General features: G+C 35.3%; 1 protein-coding gene across 7 annotated transcripts in view; it reads left to right on the plus strand.

Moving 5' to 3' along the window:
• TOX (thymocyte selection associated high mobility group box) overlaps positions 1-21897 on the plus strand; it is a 223756-nt gene that overhangs the window by 34613 nt on the left and 167246 nt on the right. The window contains exon 2 of one of the 7 annotated variants that reach the window (XM_083827139.1): positions 14297-14417. The exons of the other annotated variants lie outside the window; for them this stretch is intronic. Coding sequence (XP_083683265.1) covers positions 14388-14417 — 30 coding nt within the window. The 5' untranslated portion in view covers positions 14297-14387. The remainder of the gene's footprint in view (positions 1-14296; positions 14418-21897) is intronic. 7 annotated transcript variants of the gene reach the window in all.

A 21897-nucleotide genomic window follows, 5' to 3' on the forward strand; every position in this document is an offset into this window, starting at 1 on the left:
ATGCCTAGAACTGATCTGATACATTTTATCCCCATGATGGGGATCTCAGGAATGTAGGCATGGTTTTAAACTAAGGTAGCTTGCCAGCACGTGGATTGAATGATCATGACCATTTCACAGAGGGATAATTAGCTTTTTGTTCTCTTTTGGTTTTAGCTGCTTTCATTATTTTAAATGTGTGTCCTCACCCTTGTGTTCAGTGAAACTGTTTCCTTGTCTCTGACCTCATGGCTATACAAAGTACTAAGTGAAAACCTTGGTAGCCACCCTGATTTCTTGGATGTATTGGTGAGTGGGACGAGTCCTCCAAGAAAAAAATTACTTCCGCATCTTTGTCTTGATCACTTTGAATAGCGGAATGGGAGAAATGAAATCTTCATTTCTAAGGATATTTCAGCACTTTTCATGGTAGACGGACATAAAGAAAAAGCAATATATGGTGACAGCAAGTAGCTTCATTCAGAAGGAAAAAATGCATCAAAACCAACCACATTTTTAAATTGTGCACTGGTTATGATGATTTCCAAACAGACAGAAGTTAATTATTTGGGTTACTGTGACAGCATTGCATAGGCTTGCCAAGCACAAAAAATATACTATAATTTTTTTCCTGACTCATGTCCCAAGTTAGTCAGACAGATTTATTCTCACAATTATATGTTTTCTCCATACATTTTAGGTTGCTGTGATTTTCATAGGTCTTTAAAAGGAATTGGTTATTTTTTCTTAATTATGAAAATGTTATTTCAGTAAATGCAATTTAATTAAAATGAGAATTTCTGCCAAAGCGTTTAAATAAATACAGTATTCTTTTACAAGTATGAAAGGAGTTACTATTTGCTGTTTCATTTCCTCACTAATATGCTGGCATGTTTGGTTTGAACCTGAGCTTGTGGAAGTTTATTCTTAACCAAAGCAGTTCCTTTTTCATGTAAGTAGGTTAAATGTGAGTTGTAGAGCCCTAGGGCTCTTTTTGTTCAGTTTTAAAGCCCCCTCAAGTGGGCCTCTTTTAGGAACCTGGAATCATATGTTTGTAAGGTTGATCCAAATTACCATTAGAATAGCTCTTTTCAACTTTTTATTTATACAAAGAATCGTAAAAAATGCACCAAACTGACAAGGTATTAAATCAAACTGAACAAAGACAGTTAATTTTCTTTTTGCTCAACAACTACTTTTTTTTTTTTTTAAAGGAATCTCTCAAATTGAAAAAAAATTGTCTGTAGAGTATGTTAAGGTGCCATGCAGTATAATAAAATGCTATTACTGTCACAAAGGTACATGATAAAGTGCATTTGCACAAAAGGCCCATATTAATGTCAATCATTTTCTGGTGATTTATATACTAACTGCAGTGTTTTAAGAAGATCAATATTCTTTGTTTTGACAACATTTCAGAGCCTTGTACTTTCCTGACAATATTAATCATTCTACTGCAGTTTGGTGGAATAATTTTAGTAATTAGTGATTGGCCAGCTTGGTGAAAAGATATGCAGTAATACTTCAATTGAATATTACCAGGTAAAACACATAATGCATCTTTGAGTAGATAAACACACTAATCACTCTAGATTTTAATGTAATATAGTGCTATGTAATTAGTATGAAGCTCCTAAAGCATTGCTATTTTCACATCCCCTAAAACATATTTTCTCTGTATGTATACTAATGACACCCATCACAATACTTTCAAAGTGTCCCTTAAGATATAATAATAGATAAAATTACAATAGTTTTCAGGCATAATTTTCTGATCTACCTCTCAGAAGGCATCAGAAATACTTTAATGTTTTTCTTCATTTTTTTTCTCCTCTCTTCCGCCTTTTCAACTTCTGTCTGTTTTTCTTCTCTTACCCTTCCATATCTCTTGCTTGTCATCCATTTCTTTCCCTTAAGGTTCCTATTCTTTTAGTAGTAGAGTAAAGCCAAATATATATATATATACATATATATATATATATGATTTTTCTTGTCTCCTCTTGTGATGAATTATAAACTTTTTCCTCTACTTGTAAAAAAAACCCCATCTCTCATTCCTACTTGTTTAAGAATTTCCATGGAATCTGGAGAGCTCAGCTCCAAGAAAGTTGCCTCCACAAAACAAGAAATCTTGGAGGTATTTTTGGAGACCTTCTGGAGAGGTGCTTAAGAACTATACTTTTACTATAATTTGATTTTACCATTGCTTACCTGTGAGGGCTGGTTCTGCTGTCTTTTACATTTAGTTTCTGTAAGAGGCCCACAAGGGCCATAATGTCAAATGTTGTTAGCAAAGTAGTAATTCTCAAGGTTTTTCATGGCTTTTTTTGTAAAGTGTAAAGTCACTTTTTTAAAAACAACTGAGACACTGTTTGGAAGCATCTCCAGTGCTACAGCTATTTCCTTATCTAAATAACTGAATTGTAATGTAGGAGATAGCTGCTGTCCAGTGATTATGTGTTTATGATGATAGCTGTAGCAGATTGGCAAAGACAAAGTTTATATTTTGTATTGTATAATTTAACTTTCACTTTTAGCCTCCTAGATATCTTGTAGATTTTTACTCCAATAAAACTCATTTTAGTAAGAGCTATAGAGTTAATTACATTGAATAATTATGCATTTCTCATTCACACATCTTCTCCTATTAAAATATTGGCAAGATATTAAAAATACCAAAGTGTATGTGCACACACTTTCATCAAAGCCCTGATGGCCAGGGTGATTGCTCACCCTAGGTGTCCTGAAGAAATGGGCTTCCCAAGCAGAACCTCAGTTCGTGCTCAGCAGCTCTTTGTGTATTTGGCCAATGACTTGTGAACTTCTGTCTATGATGGAAACTTCATAGGTGGAAAATTCATAGAAGAGAGTGACCAGCCATTACACCTTAAAAGTAAACAAAGTGTTGCTTTACAGCCCTGAGGGCACAGCACAGCTTTCATGAAGTTGTGGTGAATGTTGTAGATTCCTACCACAATTCACACACTCAGGATCCCCATCCTGAAAAAGAAGTTCATCTATAGCATAATGCTGCTCAGAAGTATGTATGCTTTGCACAGTTTGTCCATGGGTTGCTCATGTTTGTGCCTAGCAGCCTGATCTAACACTACCCTATCAGACTATTTTCTAGGGTTTTATTTATAAACCTAAAGTAAGAAAAGTTGTAGGATAATCTGTTCTTTGTTTATAGTGAGTTTTATAGCGCTTCCTGTGATAAGATGAACTGGTGCTGGTAATTTAATATTTCAGAATGATTAGGGGGAAAGAAATGAATACTTTCAACTGGCAACTGTGGCCATATTTTAAGTAATTGGTCTTATGTTACAAAACTGGAAAAATATTGTGAGCCATTAAAGAACTGCATGTCTTTATATATATATATATATTTAATTCTGCTCGTCAACTTTCATATGCCTGTGAACAAATGAAAGTTGATGAGAGTATTGCATTGCTAAATGTACTAGATAATATTCCTTTTAAACATTTGATCTGATAAGCAAAAACAGTACATGGTAAAAGTCAATCACTGTAAATATGTCTGTTTAAAGTTAAAATCCATATCTTATATTCGGTTTATTTATTTAGGGAGGGAAGATTAAAGGTTAAGTTTTAGACATTTTTATGACTGCATTCATGGAAGTTTTTTTCTTTCTGTTTGCCAGAACGAGGCACTTACTTCAGAGCACTTATACAACCCTGCACCTGTTCATTTGTATGGTTGTTAGGAAAAAATGGTTAAATCAGCACTGAACTCTTTGGGAGAGGATTTTATTTTTAATTTGAGATTGTTGCCATATGTGTATCAGTCATATCACTTAGATTTTCATATCAATTATAGCTGGCAAATCATTTCTCAAGATTATCTGCTATCTTGTAGTACTGCTTATTCCAGCCTGTTCCGTAATTCCTGAAAAGGCTATGATTTTATTGGATTCTGTAAAAAGAGCTTCCTGATCTCATTATGATTCCTAGGAGCTGGAGAAGATCCCTGACTGTCTAGCTGAGTTTGTCTCTTCAGTGCTTCGGAAGTTCTATTTCTGTCCTTTGAAAGAAAAGGGCATTAAATTCTTTTTTAATTTTTTTTTGAAAGTTATAAAAACAATGCCATAAAAGTAAGAACTTTTCTATGCATTAACCAAAGGAGTTTTATTTTCACCTAGGTTGCAAGTCTTGGCTCTTTTCTTTTAATGTTCCTACTGATTTTATCTACATTAAAGCCAGTACTGATGGTGAACAAATGATTCATTAGGTCGACTTGGCTGATACTATCAGCAGAATTGAAGACAAAAGTCCTTGTGTTCTAGGTTCAGTACAGACTAAAAGTACATTTTAAGTTAAGGCCCCTTATGTGGGAAGAAAAAGACTCTGGAAATTACCAGTTGCAATCATTGCACTACCACCAAAACATCTTGTAAAATGGTGATACTGTATAATAATCTTACATAAATACATGGGAATAGTCACATGCATTTGAAGCTAACAGTTTCCAGTACCAAAGCTGACATTTGGCTGGAATAATATGGACTGGTAATTTTACCAGAATTATTCACATGAAGAAGTATGATTTAGACTTGGATTACAAGGTTTGTTAAGTCATACTTTGACAGAATCAGTTTAGCACTGCTTAAGTAATAATAGTGAGGTGATGTTTCAGTGGTTTTCTTTGTTGAGCAGGAAATTAAATCACAATGTTCTGGTGAATTTAGAAAACTTTATTCGTATTTCTAAAATGATCGTTATGTCTTCAAGTGCAGATGATATTCTTTTTCATATTCATACATATGAATTTCATATTCAGAGGAAAATGTATATGCATTGACTTTATTCAAGCTCGACAAAATACACACCAGTCCAAGGATCTGCTGTAAAACTTGAAAAGTATCTTCCCCAGATAGTATCAAACCCCCTTCTTCCTCATGTCTACAATTTACTTCATATTCAGAAACACCATTAGTACACTATTTGAAACCTGCTTGCAGGAGAAGAGATCGTAAAATAGAGGGCCCTAAACAAATCACCTTAACCTGTTAAAAGTTTTCATCAATTGAAGCAGCAGAGCCTTCATAATCCCTGTAATCAGGGCAGCAATTGATGAATAACAAAAGTATTGAACCAAAAGGAAAAATGCCACTATTTGAACCATTATTTCATGTAGTTCTAGCACTTCCCAAGAAGTTATGCAAATTGCAAAGGTCTGATCAGTTTTAATGATTTGAAAGTTAATGTTGTGAAAGGTAAATGTATTTAGATTGGTTTCATATTACTTGTTCGTCTTAGACATTTTTTTAGAGTAAACCTTATCAGAAATTAGCTGCCTGAAGAGATATGCAGGCACAGAAGAAATTAGTCATCAAAGACAAATGCCAGCCTGAAGTTGACCAGACCTGAGTCTCCATTATCAGGATTAAAAGGGGCAGCAGACAACAGGCGACAAAGTCTTTTGAAATGGAGCCCAGATTCAGCCTGTCAGGGATCACATTTAGATTTCCTGCATTTTCTTAAGCATTCTAATTTGACATACTCTTAAAAATTATATGAGGGTATGATTATATGCAATTCAGCCTCTGTTTTCTTTCTCTGCTTAAGTTTCTAAAAATTTCATAAATGGCATAAAATGTCATAAATTGCACTAATTTAATTCTACATATCCTAAATACATCCTCACAAATATGGGTAATTTACAGTGAGTAGTTCTTCAGTTTAATTTAATTTGAGGCGTTTTGTTTACCTTTGTTGTTTTTCTGCCTCCTTTTTGGCTCACATGCTACTTCACTGTGGGGTATTACATAGTGTAAAGAAGGATGTCTTTTGCTTGGGAGCAAATTAGGGTTGCATTCAAGAAGAAGGAGGTGCAAAGCATTCCCTCCCTTTTCACCGTATGACTAAAGCAGGGCACATATGGGTGTTTATGCATTGCACAAGTGTGTATGTGAAAGCAATTGAAATATGTGAAAGCAGGCTTACAGGAGCCATTGTCTCCTCCCTTCCTGATGGGGAGAACTGGAGCTGCCCCTTTGCAGGAGGGAGAACATAAAAAGTACAGGTCTGCCTCTCACTGATTTCTGGGCAACTTCAAAATGGTGGGAGAAGCAGGAAGGAGCTGTGATTCCCAAGGGAGCATTTCTTTCCTGGGCCTCTCACAGCTATGCACTATCCTTCACAGGCAGAGAGAGGCTGAGTCTATTTCTAGCCATAGTTTGAATTCAGTTGTCATAAACTGCAGCAAATGTCAAATTCATAATATATACATATATATATATATATATATTTGGTAAACCTGGAAAAGAGAATAACAATGTCTCTGGTGTGTGTTCACATTTCATATGAACAGGACTGTTGATCACTGTAGATCTATTAACTCCATTTGCTACTGTAATTAAGCATATTTTTAAAAGCGTGAATTACATGCTCATATGTTAAGGTGCTAGAGCTTTTGGTTAGTGAAGTGGAATCACTAATTCTGGAAGACGAGAAGAAAATTAGGTAGGTGAGGTATCACCAGTGTTCTGAATTCACTGTAAAGATCCCATGTGAGTTCAGAAATCTTGGAGTCAAATTTTCAAAGAGCACCTTTCCAGCCTTCTGTGCAGGCAAACTGCGTGCTGCCCACAGTAATCAGTGGAGAGAGGTGGGGCTGTTGGTTTTAGTTTGAGATATCACAACTGGTAACAGTAAAATTCTCATGCTTACACTGTAATCATCATATTGTATATAATTCTTGTCTTAGCGAGGGATGTCATGGATGCTATTTATTTTCAAAATTTAAAACCATTCATAGTATTCTGTAGTAGCAGACTGAAAACCTGAACTCCATATGTTTTTTAAAATAAAATATAGTGTGAGCAAACAGTTTTCATTATGCCTTTCATTTGCTGTGCACAGTCCAACATTGCTCTTTTTCTTGTGCTACCGTATTTTTGAAACTTTTTTTTTTTTTTTTGGTTTTGTGGTCATGGTGCTTCTTCCATTTTTAAAGTATTTCTCTTGCTACTTTTTAAAATAAACTTTTTTTCTTAGAAATGACTCCCTTCCACCCCTATCTTGAAAACATTACTGAGGGATTTTATTGGAACTGTAAGTCTTGCAGTGTCCTTCACTTAGCATAAAGAAGTTAATTAACGTTAGTTTTAAGTGATAAAACTTTGCAATAAATATGTTGATCTCATACTAGCCCGAGTTGCACTATGTAAACCAGAGAAACTTTGAAGTCAACAGAAATATTATCTGAGACAGTGGTAGCTGGGCTTTTTGAGATAACTTGAGACTGAAAATAGCTTATAGTATATCAAAGCACGAATTATATAAGCTATAATGATAAGATTGCCAGCTGGGAAGCAAGACTATGTGAAATTGGAGGAATATCCTGATATCATTATATTGGCTTTCATGAATTCTGGATAATACTGTGCATTTTGGTTACAGTGGTTAAAAGTCTTGTTTTAGTGTATTTATAGAACAAAACTTGTAATGTTTTTATATGCTAATGAATTTCAATCTTTTATGTATTCATAAGAATTGTTTATAATTGAGTTAATTACATTCTAAATCATTTATTGCTATTATAATTCAGTTATTTGATTAATTATTAAAATAAGCTTTTTGAATACTCAGTTTAAAACAACACTGGGATAACTGGATGTCTTTGCATTTTTATCTATTTTGTTGATATTCTTTTCAATATTTGGATCAGTAATCATGATGAATGAGTTGTTATGCATTATTCTAATAATCCCCCCGAAATGGAAGTATATTTTTCATTATATATACTCCTGTTTCAAAGGAGGATAAAGAATTCATGTGCAAAGTAAGAGATATAATATTAAAAATGTTGGACTTGTTCTTCCAGGATCCTGTGTGTATAGGCTCAGTAACTCTTAGAAAATGGTCAAAGCCTATGATTGTTGGCTGATAGCATTCCTTATAGATGTGCCCCAGAGTGTTTGTTACTCCATCTTTGGGAATATGTAGAAGTTCAGACCTGCAGAAACATTTCTAATGCATGTTGGTAAGACAGTATGTTGGGACCTACATCATACTCTTAACGATTGAGTTAGAGAGGTCTCAGAGCAAACTCGATAAGGTGATGTTGTGTTGTTACAGATTTTATCCTTCATATAAGCCATTATGCTGGGGTTTTCTTTCAGTTGGCAGTTGTTGAATTCCGTATCTGAAAACTCCAAAGGTTAATCCAGAAATACAAACAATCGTGTTCCTTCTCTTATTACTACCTACGAATTGATCCATGTGCTTCATATCATACTGAGGAAGTGCTTGTTCGAACACAATAATTCATTCTGTAAAGCTGTTTGAGATACATGACACTTAAAGAAAAATGGTCCAAAAATGCCAGAACAAAGCAAACCATGTTATAAAGGCTGTATTGCGAGATACAAGGAACTGAGTTATTGGTCAGTATAAAAGGAATGAAAACAACAGCCAAAATTATGGTTTATATTTTTTCTAGTCAGGACAGGCCAATATATTTCCTAGACAAACCTGCTGAGATTCTGCAGGCAGTGCAGCAAGACTGAGAGAATGGTTATTTTAAAGTGTGTGCAAACATATACCATGTGCTTCCTCAGTTTTTGTCTTGTCTGTTAGCCTAATGAAGGGAACGTTCAGACAAAAGATGCCTTGTTATCTTATTAATCAAACATTAAGAAATGAGGAGGAACAGGCAAGTTTATACAGAGTTGATGACTGTTACTTAGTCTACATTTCAGTAGAACATATTGTTAATCAGTATCAGAGCATTATGTACTTTAAACATTGGATAAATCCTCTTCAATCTACAAAGCATTTTTCTTCAAGGCTCTTCTGTTGTTTTTGTTTGTTTGTTTGTTTGTTTGTTTTTCCTAACATCAATAGAGGTTACATGCATGTAGCTAGAGTAAACTTATTAAAGTCGTTTTTGCTCTTTATTCAGAAAAAATGTTGGCCTTTTCATGGAAGTGTTATATTTGTGTATACAAATGAATTTAAACATATTCCTTACACATACATCCTATGCAGAAGTACCTTACATCATATTCAGTGGAGGAAGCACTAGTAAAATATCTTGTACAGTTTCTTGGAAAGGAAAAATGTTTGTTATTGCAATGTTGTGTTTAGTATGTATTCATGGGGTGTGAGGCACAGAATTCAGGTCATGTAGCAAAGATAGGTAGGAAACATATTTATTCCTAGAGTTACTCCGAGATTTTTGCTAAAACCTTCCTTTTCTGTCTATTTCAAGTTTTTCATGTAAACATATAAAAAGGAAAATTTATTTTCTGTGATGATGAAACAAAAAGCAAAACAAGATAGAGTGTCAGTTATTATGTGCTATATAACATTTCATTTTAGATTTAAAGAGCTGATACACGTTTTATTTTGAAAGGTTGACATCTTTCTTGGAACAGCTATATAGAATGTTCACATCATACAACAGTATGTCTATAACCTTCAGATTCACTGACAGTTTCCTTATACCTATATAGTATTTTTTGTTATGTCTGTATCCACTGTAAGCTGGGAAAGTTACATTAAGTATGACTACAAGTATGGGAAATTCTGAATATGTCTTTTGTAAATGTTTTGACAGAATTTAATAATGAAGGAGGTGAATTACTACAAAGCAAGGCAATTTTAAAATATGTAGAAATAAGCATAAGGCTTAAAAAAATGTAACATCAGTTTCATGATTTAATAAGCTCAGTTTCATGATTTAATATATCTCATTTTATAGGCGCTTTATTGAAGACTTTCACAATTTTGTGTTTGTGTGTGTGTCCATGCACGTGTATGTAAAATCGAGGCAGTACTGCACATTAATGTCTTGTTCATGATCAGGCAGATTGATTCCATGTACAAAAAAGAGCTTTAACTGGAATAATATTGGAAATACTTTTTAAAAGTTTTTAAAAACTGTTGTGCAAAGTACATCAGAAATGCTTCAACATGATCTCATGTGTAGATTAAAGATACTGATAACTGAGTATGTACTGCTTTTTTTAGTCAGCTCCAGGATTGCTTGGATACGAGCCTGCTGTGGTTATTATACTCAGATTTTTTCTCTGACGATGGGATACAAAGTCTAATATAGGTCTTGGTTCTTTAATCTACACTTTTTATATTGTTGGTGTCATAGAGTTCTTTACCACACATCAAAAACAAAAAGAGAAGAATACATTTTTGAGCATTATACTGAAAAGAGAATTTTTCAGTACAGAATGTTTCCTTCACTCCTCATGACTAGTTTTAGCAACAGTACTGGTATTTTGGAGCTTTGCAAACATTTGAAAAGGTGCTTGCATTGATCAGCTACTTAATTACCATTGATTCTCAGTGTGAGTACATAATCTCATGGCACAGCCTGAGTAACAATTGTTATCATTTGACTAATCAATTAACTATTTCAGTATTCATGAAGACAACAGATAAGACTGATTCTAGTTGCAGGTTTGCACTGCAGAAGAAATACCATTTTTCCTAATGTAATAATAAACATTTAATTTTATTTAATTAAAGAAAGGGAGACTGTGACTCAGGGAGAATATTAACCAGCAACATGTGTTAACTGTTGTCCTTTCACATCTGTATTAATTTCATAATTTTGCCCATGTGTACGAGTCTCGCATCAGTTCAGCATTTCTGATGAAGTAATTTTAAAACTCATAAAAAAGACCAGATTGATAGAAATGCGTGACCACAGGCAGACACGGTCAAGAATATCAACACATTTCTTCTGGTGGCGTGATGGCTCTGGATGAGCTCTTCAAAGGTCTAGACCATAATTCAGCTCCTTGGCCAACTGCTCCATGATGCGTGTTTAGGGCAGATAACAGATGCTCTTTGGGAAGAGTGGTTTTGCAGCTTTATTGTCTCTCTCTGCGAAGAGCTTTTCTGGACAATCTGTATTTCACGTCTGTTTCTGCAGCAGGAAGAAGCCACGGCTGAGATGGAGCTTGGGGTGTTACAGTGGTCCTGCTGGGGCACCTGGTGCCTCTTTGCTGGTGGGCACTACGCAGTTGCACAGCTCTGGCTTTGATATGAGAGTTGATGGTGGCCAGTGTTAATGGGCCAAAAACCCTGCCAATTCACAGCAGAACGTCTCTTTCATCAGTTAACCTTTTGGAACTGGTGACCTAGAGATGAATGTGTCTACAGTTTGATATCAGTTCCTTTGTTCATTTAGTTTTTCTTATTAACAAGATCTGTAATCATGCATTGTGAAAATACTACTGCACTTCAATAACATTACATCTCTTGAAAGAGTTGCTGGGAATTAGGATTTCAGTGAATTGCTGAAAAAAATATTTTTCTGTTTAACATAACAATACCTATACTTTGTAGAAAAATGTAAATACTGGGGAATTATCAGTACATACAATTTTATCAGTGCATACAGCTTGTTTTCCTGAGTATGTTTTAAGAAGCTTTGCATTTCTGAAGTTAAAACTTTAACTGGTGTTTAGATTGCCTTCTATCCTCCAGAGTTACCTTCTTTTTAAATAGTTCATGATTTAAGGGAGAGCAATTTTTCAAAATAAGTAAATAAATAAAAAACTGTGGAGGAACTGGGGCTGCATTTTGAGCAGAATCACAGCTATTTTGTTGTTTTCACTTGTTAACTGTTTTTTAGTTTGATTCACCATTATTGCATATAATATGTTAATCTTCAATGTAATTGTCGTTATGTTAAAGTTTACAATTACATAGACATTTTCTTGTCACGTAGTTCTGTGTGACTGAGGTCTTTAAAAACAAAGGGCCTGATCTTCATAGTGTTGTAAATCAGAGGAATTCTGGTTGACTTAGTAGAATTAAAGTTGCATGAGATCACAGTGAAGTCCAGGGATATTACTTGTGATCATTAACCTGAATATAGGCTGCACAACTGGATCCATCCATGTACAGAAGAGCCATATGCTGACAGTAAAACTCAGAAAGCTCATGGAATTGATGGATGGATTCTTCAAACTTTAACATGTAATAACTAGTACGTACTTAGATGTCAGTGGATATATCAGACTATGAGCAGGAATGACAGACATTGCCAGCTGCTCCATTTCCATTCTATATTTGGCCTGGTAGATTTTTAATGTGTTCTTACCAGCATGTCTTCATTCACCTTCATCAAGTACAAAACACATTGCTCCTGCCTTTACTCACTGTTCTCATCTTCCTCCAAAAATGAAGAATTTCTGCAGCTTCAGAAATCCTTTCCAAAGCAGTCTTATAGCAAAGAAAGAAGTTGTGGGAGTTAATATCCAAGAAAGCCCAAGCATTTGCAATCAGTTTTGCCCATCACAGTTTCCAATATGATACTGACTGATGTAAATAGAACTGGAATTTTTGAAACATGTAACAGCCACAGAGCACAGATAATGTCAAAGAAGATTCTTTTCTAAGTCATGAGATACTACTTTGGTACAAATAGGAGCCTTTTTCTTGAAAGATGAAGGAAATGGTTAAGTAACTAGCTAAGGACAACACCAAAAACAGCAGTCTTCCTCCCCCCCCCCCGAGTAGTAAACCAGATCTAGAATCACATTGTGTTCTAAATATAAGATACCCAGAGATGTTGTAAAAATGCTCATTAGTTTTCTTTTTGCTCTCCCTGTAGTGGATTTATCAAGAAAGATTTTTTAACAAAATAATTTTGGGTATCTGTTCTTTGCTTTATGGATGAAAGTACATCTTAACTGTGATCTTGTACATTTGTTACTTTTTAACTGATTAGCAAAAATACTCCCTATCAGGCTATAGTTCTGAAAAATAGCTCAGACATTATTTATTTAGTTTTTTATTTTTTGATATTTCCACAGTAAGTGTGCTAGATACCATACCATAGCACAATAGAGAAAACATGATTTTGAATTTGCTTTAGATGTTAGCCTATTGGCAGTTCCTGAACTGGGCAAGAAAGAAGTGTCATCAGTCAGATATTTGTGCTTTTCATTCAAAGTATTGCTAGAAGCCCTTGCATATATTTTCTCCAGGTGGTCAAGCTGTGATTTATTTTGCATTGAGTGCAACACTTTCATTTGTTTATTTTGAAGGCTTATACTTAACATTTTCTCAGTTCTAAATTTTAAAATAATTTCTGTATCAGTGTAGTTGCAGATGCAAAGTGAGTGGTTTTCTTTTTCAGATCGTAAGTCTGAATATCCATTTATGCTTTCTAAGCATTATTTCTGTTGTCCAGATGTACAATGTTTGTAAATATGAAGTAGAAAAGGGCTATTATTAAGAATGATTCACCCACTCTAATTAGAAATGAGAGGATAGTGAAAAAGAACACAGAGTGATTACTTTTATTTCTCCTCATGTCATGAGAGTGCACTTAGATGAAGAACTGAACATGGAGATGGATGCAAAAATGCTGCAAATCCAAATTCCCAAAACAGTGGATCTGACTGTTGCTAGCCCACATCACCTCTGTGCATCAGGCTGGCACATCCAAGACTGGGGAACATATCCCAAGATCACAAAATGGCAACATCTACAACTCCCACTGAGTTGTTGCTCTCTCAGTGGAAGCAAGGCCACTCCCTTTCCATCCTTCTGGGGCAAAGGAGTATATATTATTTTCAGTCTGGTTTTATAACTGTTTCTGGAGATAGGTTTGGGTTTTATTTATTTATTTATTTATTTTATTTTCCAGGTTGAACCTGTTTCTCTCTTCTGTAATTTGGAAGTGAAACTGCAGGCTCAAAATACTAGAATTCATCAGCTACCTCCACTTCAAAAGTTCTTTGAGCTTTTGTTTTGTATTTCAGAGACTGCATGCATTTCTTTCAGAGGCTTTCAAAATGAGGCAATGTCTAAATGGAGAGTTAACAGCATGGAGCTGGGACAGGGGAGGGTCAGGCTGGCTGTTAGGAAAAGGTTCTTCACCCAGAGAGTGGTCGGGAACTGGGACAGGCTCCCCAGGGCAGTGGTCACAGCACTGAGCCTGTCGGAGTTCAAGAAGCATTTGGACAACACTCTCAGACACATGGTCTGATTTTTGGGTGGTCCTGTGTGGGGCCAGGAGTTGGACTCAATGATCCTTGTGGGTCCCTTCCAACTTGGGATATTCTGTCATTCTCTGATTCCATGAGTTGTCCAGACTTAAATTGAACCAGCGTGAATTGTTGGTTCATTTTCATTTATAGGGAAGAAACAGTGGGTTTATAAATATTTATTTAGGGAAATTGTATATGTGTTTCTTTCCCCAAAGGGAATGCTCTCACTCGTGTTCCAGATCCACTCCAATGTGGTGACAGCAATAGCAGTGTAATTGAGGGAAGGAGAGAAGAGAGTGTAAGAAGTCCTCTGAAACTTTTGACAGGAATGTACATTGTCCAGCTGCTCAAGTGGAGGCTCTGACCTGCCCTTCATCTATGGCATTAGCAGAATTCAAAGCAGCCTTTTCCGACTAAATGAACACTGAACGAGGATCTTGTGCTCAGGTAAAACATGCAGCTGCCACCTTTGCCAGATATGGAACGGACAGCTTTGCCAAATGTGTGTGATGGGCATAAGCTACTTATATTTTCAAATCTGATAATTATTGACAGTTCTGGCAGGGTTGTCTGTTGCACAGTGTTGATGGCTGCAATCCACATCTTCAGATGAGCTGTAATAAAAATAATGTATTTTTACTTTCTGTAGCTTAAGATTCTTCTATGGTATTTTAATATATTCAACTGACTTTTTTATAATCCCTTTGAAATTTGCACTGAAATAATTATATGTTTTATTTTCCCAACATGCTACTTACATTTTTCCTCGTGGTGTAAGGAATTGTTTGCTAATGTTGCACTGTAAGCAACCAGTTCATAGGAAATAGAAAAAGTGGAAAACTCTCCCCTCTTGGGAGAAGGAGATTTTATTTACAGAATTTATGTGGACTCGGGAAAGGCAGAAGGAAGAAAAATAATGGAGTCCCAAAACAAAGTGATGTTGTGTAAACTTTGTGGCTTACTCACACAGATAACTTATATTCCAACACCAGTTTGGCACAAGAGAGAGGAGGCTGGCGCATAGAATACAGGTTGGAAACTGAGCCACAATGCCATTCCTTTTGGAATAGTCACACAGTTTTGAATGTGTACCTTTTGGTAAATGCATGCTTTGGTTAAAAAAGTGCCTTTAAAATTTTAAAAATACTCTGAAAATTAAGATTTATTTGGTCTGTAGTAAAATTGGAAATCTTTAACTCTATAAACTATCTTCACTAATTTATTCCTGTTTTAAGTTTTGTTCTAGTGTTGCAGTAGGTGTTTTGCTGTCATTTTATTATAGTGTATTATTGCATTTTAAATGTCTTAGTACACTTGTAAACAGCAACGCATACTTGAAAATACAAATCTGTTTAAAATTAAGTCAGACATGCTCCACTTTTAACTGGCTACAATTTAGTTATAGATCTTTTATTGGGAGACTAAAATAAATGCAAGCTTCTTTCTGCACATCCAGTTATGTTATCCCTTGAGACATCTCAGCTAATAAATGAAAGTGGAGACAGATCAGCTGTAGGAATGGGGCGGTATAAAGCCCATCCTATTACTGAACAAGTTCCAGATGGAGTTCATGGAACAGCCATTAAGTCTGGAACTGGAGATGCAATATCCACCATAATAAAAGATTCAAAAATTATCTGGATAATAAATCTGACAAATGGGCATATATATTCAAAGAACAATAAGGTGTCCTCTTGAGTTATCTCAGTCACTCAGTTGTTCACTCTTTCAGCTGAATGCATTCACCTTAGCTATATCATTCAAGGGTGCAACTCATTGATCTGCTTTTATCATCTCTTTACAAAGTGAGAATTTTCCCATTATTCCCTCTGGAAAATAGATCTACGAGGATAAGTTTCATGGACCCAGCAAGATTCCTAAGTGTCCGGTGCTAGCAATAAATCTCACCCAAGCATAGACTCACCCCATGGACTATCTGATTAAACACTACAGTGTTCATTCTTCACAGCAGTGGCTGCCTGTCACCTCCTTTTTTTGAATACCTCTATAGATAGGGATGAGTTGTGCCAGATGAAGCATGAAGACAGAAAACAGCCAACTGAATGACACAAGACACACTTGGATGTCAACTATCAGCAGCACAAGAAACTCTTTTATGAGTCTGTTACATCTTTGATGTAGCCCAGAGTTCTTTTATTCTTCTCAAGAGCAGCCACAAAATAGTCAGTGATAATATATCTTAAACAGATTCAGAAAGGATAATGCCAAAACAGGACATTGTGGTAATCTTAGCTGACATGCATTCATAGATACAATGCAATAACTTTTTAAATGAGATTAATTCTTAAATGAGACAGTTCAGGAAACTACATGTCTGTGCAGTCCAGAGAAACCCATATGTGAATAACAACTCTCAGTGAGCAAGAACTGTCCATTAGCAGTGATGTTTTGTCCCTGACCATAGACCCTAGTAAAGAATATTATGAAGAGTTTTAGCTCTAGTTCGTAGTATTTTGCTTGATTTCAGAGACTAAAGCTCTGGAAGCTTGCAGGGATGATCAGGCTGCCCCTCTGAGATAAATTCAAATCCCTCTTGTATGTTTTTATCATTATTGTCTGAGTCCCCAGCATCTCTTGTAAGGGGGAGGAAATCTAGGAGCACCCTCTGGGCAAGCAAAGCAAACACAAATAGGATGTTACTCAGAAGGATACTTTAACATTCCAAAATTTAATAGCCTTCCCGTCTCAAGTACTGTAGGCTGCATCTAGGATAATTTTTTAGGGGAAAATATGACATTTCAGAACTCTCTTAATATTGGACAGGTTCTGGTTATGCAATGGGAAAGACACAAACAAAATGCTGGCTTCTTTATATTCATGATAGAATAGATAGTTATACTTATAGACCTTTCATCTCAGAAATAACTGAGAGCAGTATGTTCTATATTGGCCATCTACCACGTGGTTGATACAGGCAACAAACTGACTCTACTACATCCTTTCAGACGGATCTAAAATGAGTTTTTCACAACTATGAGTTACAAATTTTACTGCAGGAGTTTTCTCTGATTCTTTACCCTTTAATAGTGAAAGAAGCAAGATGCAATGGTCAAATATATCCAATAATGTGTAGATAATATGACCTTTAAGAATCTCTTATTATCCCTCTGGATCAGAGACCCATCTTCAGAGGGTATTTTTCATATTATTAAAGGGAAAACATAAGATTTTGCTAGGCTTAAGTTCCCTTAAAGAAATATAAATTGTTTCAGATAAATAAAGTCAGTGGTGGATGAAAGGATAATTTTGAAGAACCACAATAATTCCTGATTGCTAGGAAATGGATCACAACCTGGAAGGCTTCCTTAACTTGTCTCTAAATATAAACGTCTTGAAGTACTGAGATTCACACATCTACTTGGAGTAAATGGAGATATGGAGTACTCAGAACTAGCTAAAATTAAGCTCAAAATGTGTAATGGAGAATGTATCATTTCTGTCAAAGCAGATCTTGAATTGTCTTGTGCCCTTTTTAAAAAATAGAATGAAAGAAAGAAATGTATCAGAGGAACATCTGTTCTGTAATATACTTTCAACACAGTGGGAGTATATATTTTTTAAGTATCTTTGTTTCTGTGTATCCACATCAGAGAGTTATCCAGGTTAAGCCGTCTCCCAGAATGGCTATGGTTATTATTACAACACAATGTACTGTGTTCTGGACACCTCTAGAGATGTCTCTGCTAGACAAAGTTTGCTAGAAAGCCGCATATTCTTTCTTTGCTCCCTTTCACTTGTAATAATCTCCTCCCCGATGTCCTCTCTAGACTTGAGTGAGTAGAAAATCCAGGACAGCAACAGAATGCCTTTGTTTCTTTGTACAGTTTTTTAATCAATTCTGCTACAATTATGTAGGCCTGGTGATCAGTCCTGAGGTTTTATCCATTTCTGAAGAAAGCAAGGCTTTTGAGATCAGCTTGTCTCTGCATGATGGACAGTATTTTCAAGTAAGAATTAACCTATTTTATACTTAATGAAGACTCAAAATCAGTAAGCTACTACAAAGTTTTGAAAGTACACACTGCATTTGAGAAGGTATTTGTTAGGGGTCCTACCACTACTAAGAAATGTGCTGGCGAGGGTACAAATATATTGTTAGGTGCATGAGAATCCACATGGAGGTGAGCTGCAGGAAATGATGTTTCAAAAGTTCAGAATTGTTTTGACTTAATTTTTGGGTTTTGCACCACGTTATGTTATAGTAAATTATTGACATTTGACAGTGATGACATTTCCTTTTTTGTAGTCACATATTCAATAGAGTATACAGGAAAAAGCAAAATACTGATTCTTTAACTGTTTGTGTATACTAATATTTTAGACTTTTCTAAAACTAAACAAAAACAAACAAAACCAACCAAGTTTTATGGCTTAGTCAATAAATAATTATGAACTTCTAAAATTTATAGGGGAGAGAAAATGAAGCAAATGGTCTGATCTGCTTTTCTCTGCTGTTTTTTCACTAAGGACTTCTTTTCTTTCATGATGAAGTCAGGATCTGATATCTCAGTCACATGGGTTTTGACTACAGGTTACCTAGGAACAGGAGAGCAATTCTAAACATAAGAAAGATGAACTTCGACCTTCTTTGTAGCAGATGGAACATTTTGTGAGCAACTGGTCATGTGTAAATGTTAACTTGTTTGCCTTTCTTAATAACCAACAAATGAACAACATATGCCTTTATTTTTCATTTTGCAAAGACTACAGTTCTTTTTTTTTTTTTTGGGGGGGGGGGGTGGGAGGGAAGTTGTTTTGAAGAGTGTGCTCTTCAAGTACTGTGCAAAATTACACAAAATATTATATTCATTAGAATAGAGTAAAAACTGTATTGCCTCTGTAACAACTGCACAGCATGTTTTGAAAATTAACATTAACAAACATTACTTATATCTGAGGTTGTCAACATTTAATTAAGAAGGCCCTCTACATTTTGGGAAGACACTGTTTATATATATGCAATAAAAGGTTCAAATTTAAATACTATACAATTAGTTTCCATGAAAAAAAAATGGCTTTTGCAGACCCCTACAATAGACAGTTTAAAGAAATAACTATTCTGTGTTTAAATTGTGCTCCTTAGTATTTTAAACAGATGGCAATGGCTTTCCTCTTGATTATAACTTTGAGGCATGCTTTACTAAATGGAATCAGCGGGGTTCATTAAGGTCCCATTTGATGTATCAGTATTATAAAAATACCATGTTAATTATCCTCAAACGTTGCAAGTTACCTCCATTTTCCTGCAATCAGAAGATGAGAGAAACCCTGTGAAGCAAATTAGTCCTAATTGAAAGAGGACTGATTAATATTTAAATAAGGCATTGTGTGAGGGATTCTGCCATGAGAAAAATAGGCTGAACATCTGAATTAATTGCATAGCAGGTTAAATTAAATTTCATATAATGGGTTGGAAGATGAGTTGGCACAGTGCTTTAGCAGGGAGCACAATGGCTGAAATACCAGTCTTTTCTTTCACTCTTGGCTGGATTCCACTGAGGTCCTTGTAGTCCTTACCTCTTTGTTGTCTTTCTTTCAGTACAAACAAAGGTACTAACAGAAGATTGCAACCACATTTTAAAAAATGTTAATCCTTTTTGGGAGACAGCACCTGTCTACATTTTCTCCATTTCTCTTCCACCTTGGCTGCAAAATTAGGAAACATTAGTATCTTTTTCCTTGCCAAGTTTAATGAGGATTGATGTCATAAAATGCTAATGGCTGGAATATAGTTAGAACTGTGCTATTAGTGGGTTATCACTGTCTGACGTTTTCACTGCACAGGAGCAAACATGTGGAGCCTGTTTAAAGTGATTGGGTTACTTAAGGGTCCCTGTTAGGGATATTTAATCCAACATAAATTACTTATGCACTTTGTTAGCGTTCAAAGGAAGAGTGTACGTTGTACATGTTGGCAGTTTTCCAGTCAAGAGCTGTTAATTACTGTACAGCTACTGAATACAGTTTGTGGCAATGGGAGCTAAAGGGGGAAAGAACTATATCTATATTCCATCTAACTAAAAATGAGTATATGGGAGTGCAGAGGAAAAAGTAGACTGAAGTCATTTTCACCCTTAGGAGTTACAATGCCATTTGTTTTCATTTTGAAAATAAAAACAAATGACAGTATGATTCCCTGAGGGGGAAGTACTTTAGCTATAAATAATCCCTGCTAAAATCAAGCTATTATCTATTTGTATGTGGATAAGAAAAAAAAAAAATGTTTTCAAAAGCTCTAATTCATCTACATCGCTGCAGAGTTCAAGGTTCACTAAGATAGTCCTTGCTTATCATATTAAATATATGTGATAGCCAGGAAAATGGCTGATAACTATAGTGCTCGTTTCTTTTTGACATGCAGTTTAGTATAGTCAAATTACTTTATATTGCCACTCTTATATTAACAAATACTGTTCTTGCCAAGGCTTGTGGGGTTTTACTGATGGAGAGGCCCAATAAATAACAAGTATCTCTTGATATTGTCGTGTGGTTCAACTTTGGGAACTGGCTATAAGAAATAACTTTGAAGAACTAAACACTTTTTTTTTATGTGGAAGCTCATGGATCATGTAACATTGCTGGGGGAAAAATGCATAGTTCTGTTAGCAAAGCTACTGTATGGTCTACAAATAAAGAGCCTGTTACACCCTTGATCTCTACAAAATGGAAATAAGGTTTGAATATGGCCTAAAGTAATATCTTTATTTCATTTTATTATCTAACTGCAGTGCTACTTATGAAGTTGTCCATAGGAAGTTCATAACGAAGATAACTCTATTTTCTGTCTATATTATTGAAATTGCTAAAGGCACAATAGTTTGTATGATTATAGTTATGTAAACACTCCGTTTCTCAAATGCATCATTTATGAAGCTACAGGGGAAAAACAGAATATCTTGCCTTTGCATAGTAATCCATCCTACCAAACTTTTTTTTTTTTTAAACTAAACCCAAAAGTTTTCTTTTAGTGTTCTGCTCACAGTATCATTACTGTCACTATGCATTTGACTAAAATTCTCTTTTCTCCTTGCACTTCATCAGACTTTGAGTTTTTGATCTCCATATATGTACTGAAATGCCTGACTCCCCTTCAAAATTTTTCCTGGTGAGAACTGACTGACCCTCAGGATGGAGAGGTAGATTTGGAGACTGAAGTGTGTTTTGGATTTGAGATTATAGTATGTATAAGAAGACATGCATTATGTATGCAGCTATTACATCTAGTCAGTGGTTCTCACTAACTCTTGTATATTTGTAACACCATTTCATTGAAGCTGGTCTTCATATATACTGTAGATCGTCAGGCCAGGAACTTTGCGCCATACACTTCCTGAACATGGGCCTGAACCCAAGACCGTTTACAAGTTAAGGGCTGTAACCAGTAGGAAAGAAAACCTAAAATTTTGCTGTTATGATGATCATTTTGGGTATCATATCCCATTTCCTTTTGTACATCATGACGTCTGCTTTAGAAAACTGTACCCTAGAGTATGGTACAAAAAGCCAGTACAGCCATGTCACTGCCTAAGTGTACTCAGAAGGAAAAGCTGGATGCTTTTCTGTGGGTGGGACTTCTGAGCCATGGATGGGACTTCAAGAGAAATTAATTTTGATTTAATCTCTCAAAATCTTATTTTTTCTGAACTTCGTTTTTATGCTCCTGACTTGTCTTCATCACACATAGGAATGAATGATCTAACTCAAGTTTCTGGGTTTACTCTGAGATCCGAGATCTGTATATCTGTATTTTTCAATAGTCAGCTACATTTTCTAAGTATTAATCTGAGAGTATTAAAGCCTAGAATGGGTACATTTATAAATGAAAATATATAATAAAATGGTTTGCTTTTATTAAAAGCAAACTTTTTTTAATAGTTCTCATTTCCTTATTAAAAAGTCAATATTT

This window comes from Anser anser (assembly GCF_964211835.1).
Source record: "Anser anser genome assembly, chromosome: 2".
In the NCBI taxonomy this organism is placed as follows: Eukaryota; Metazoa; Chordata; class Aves; order Anseriformes; family Anatidae; genus Anser; species Anser anser.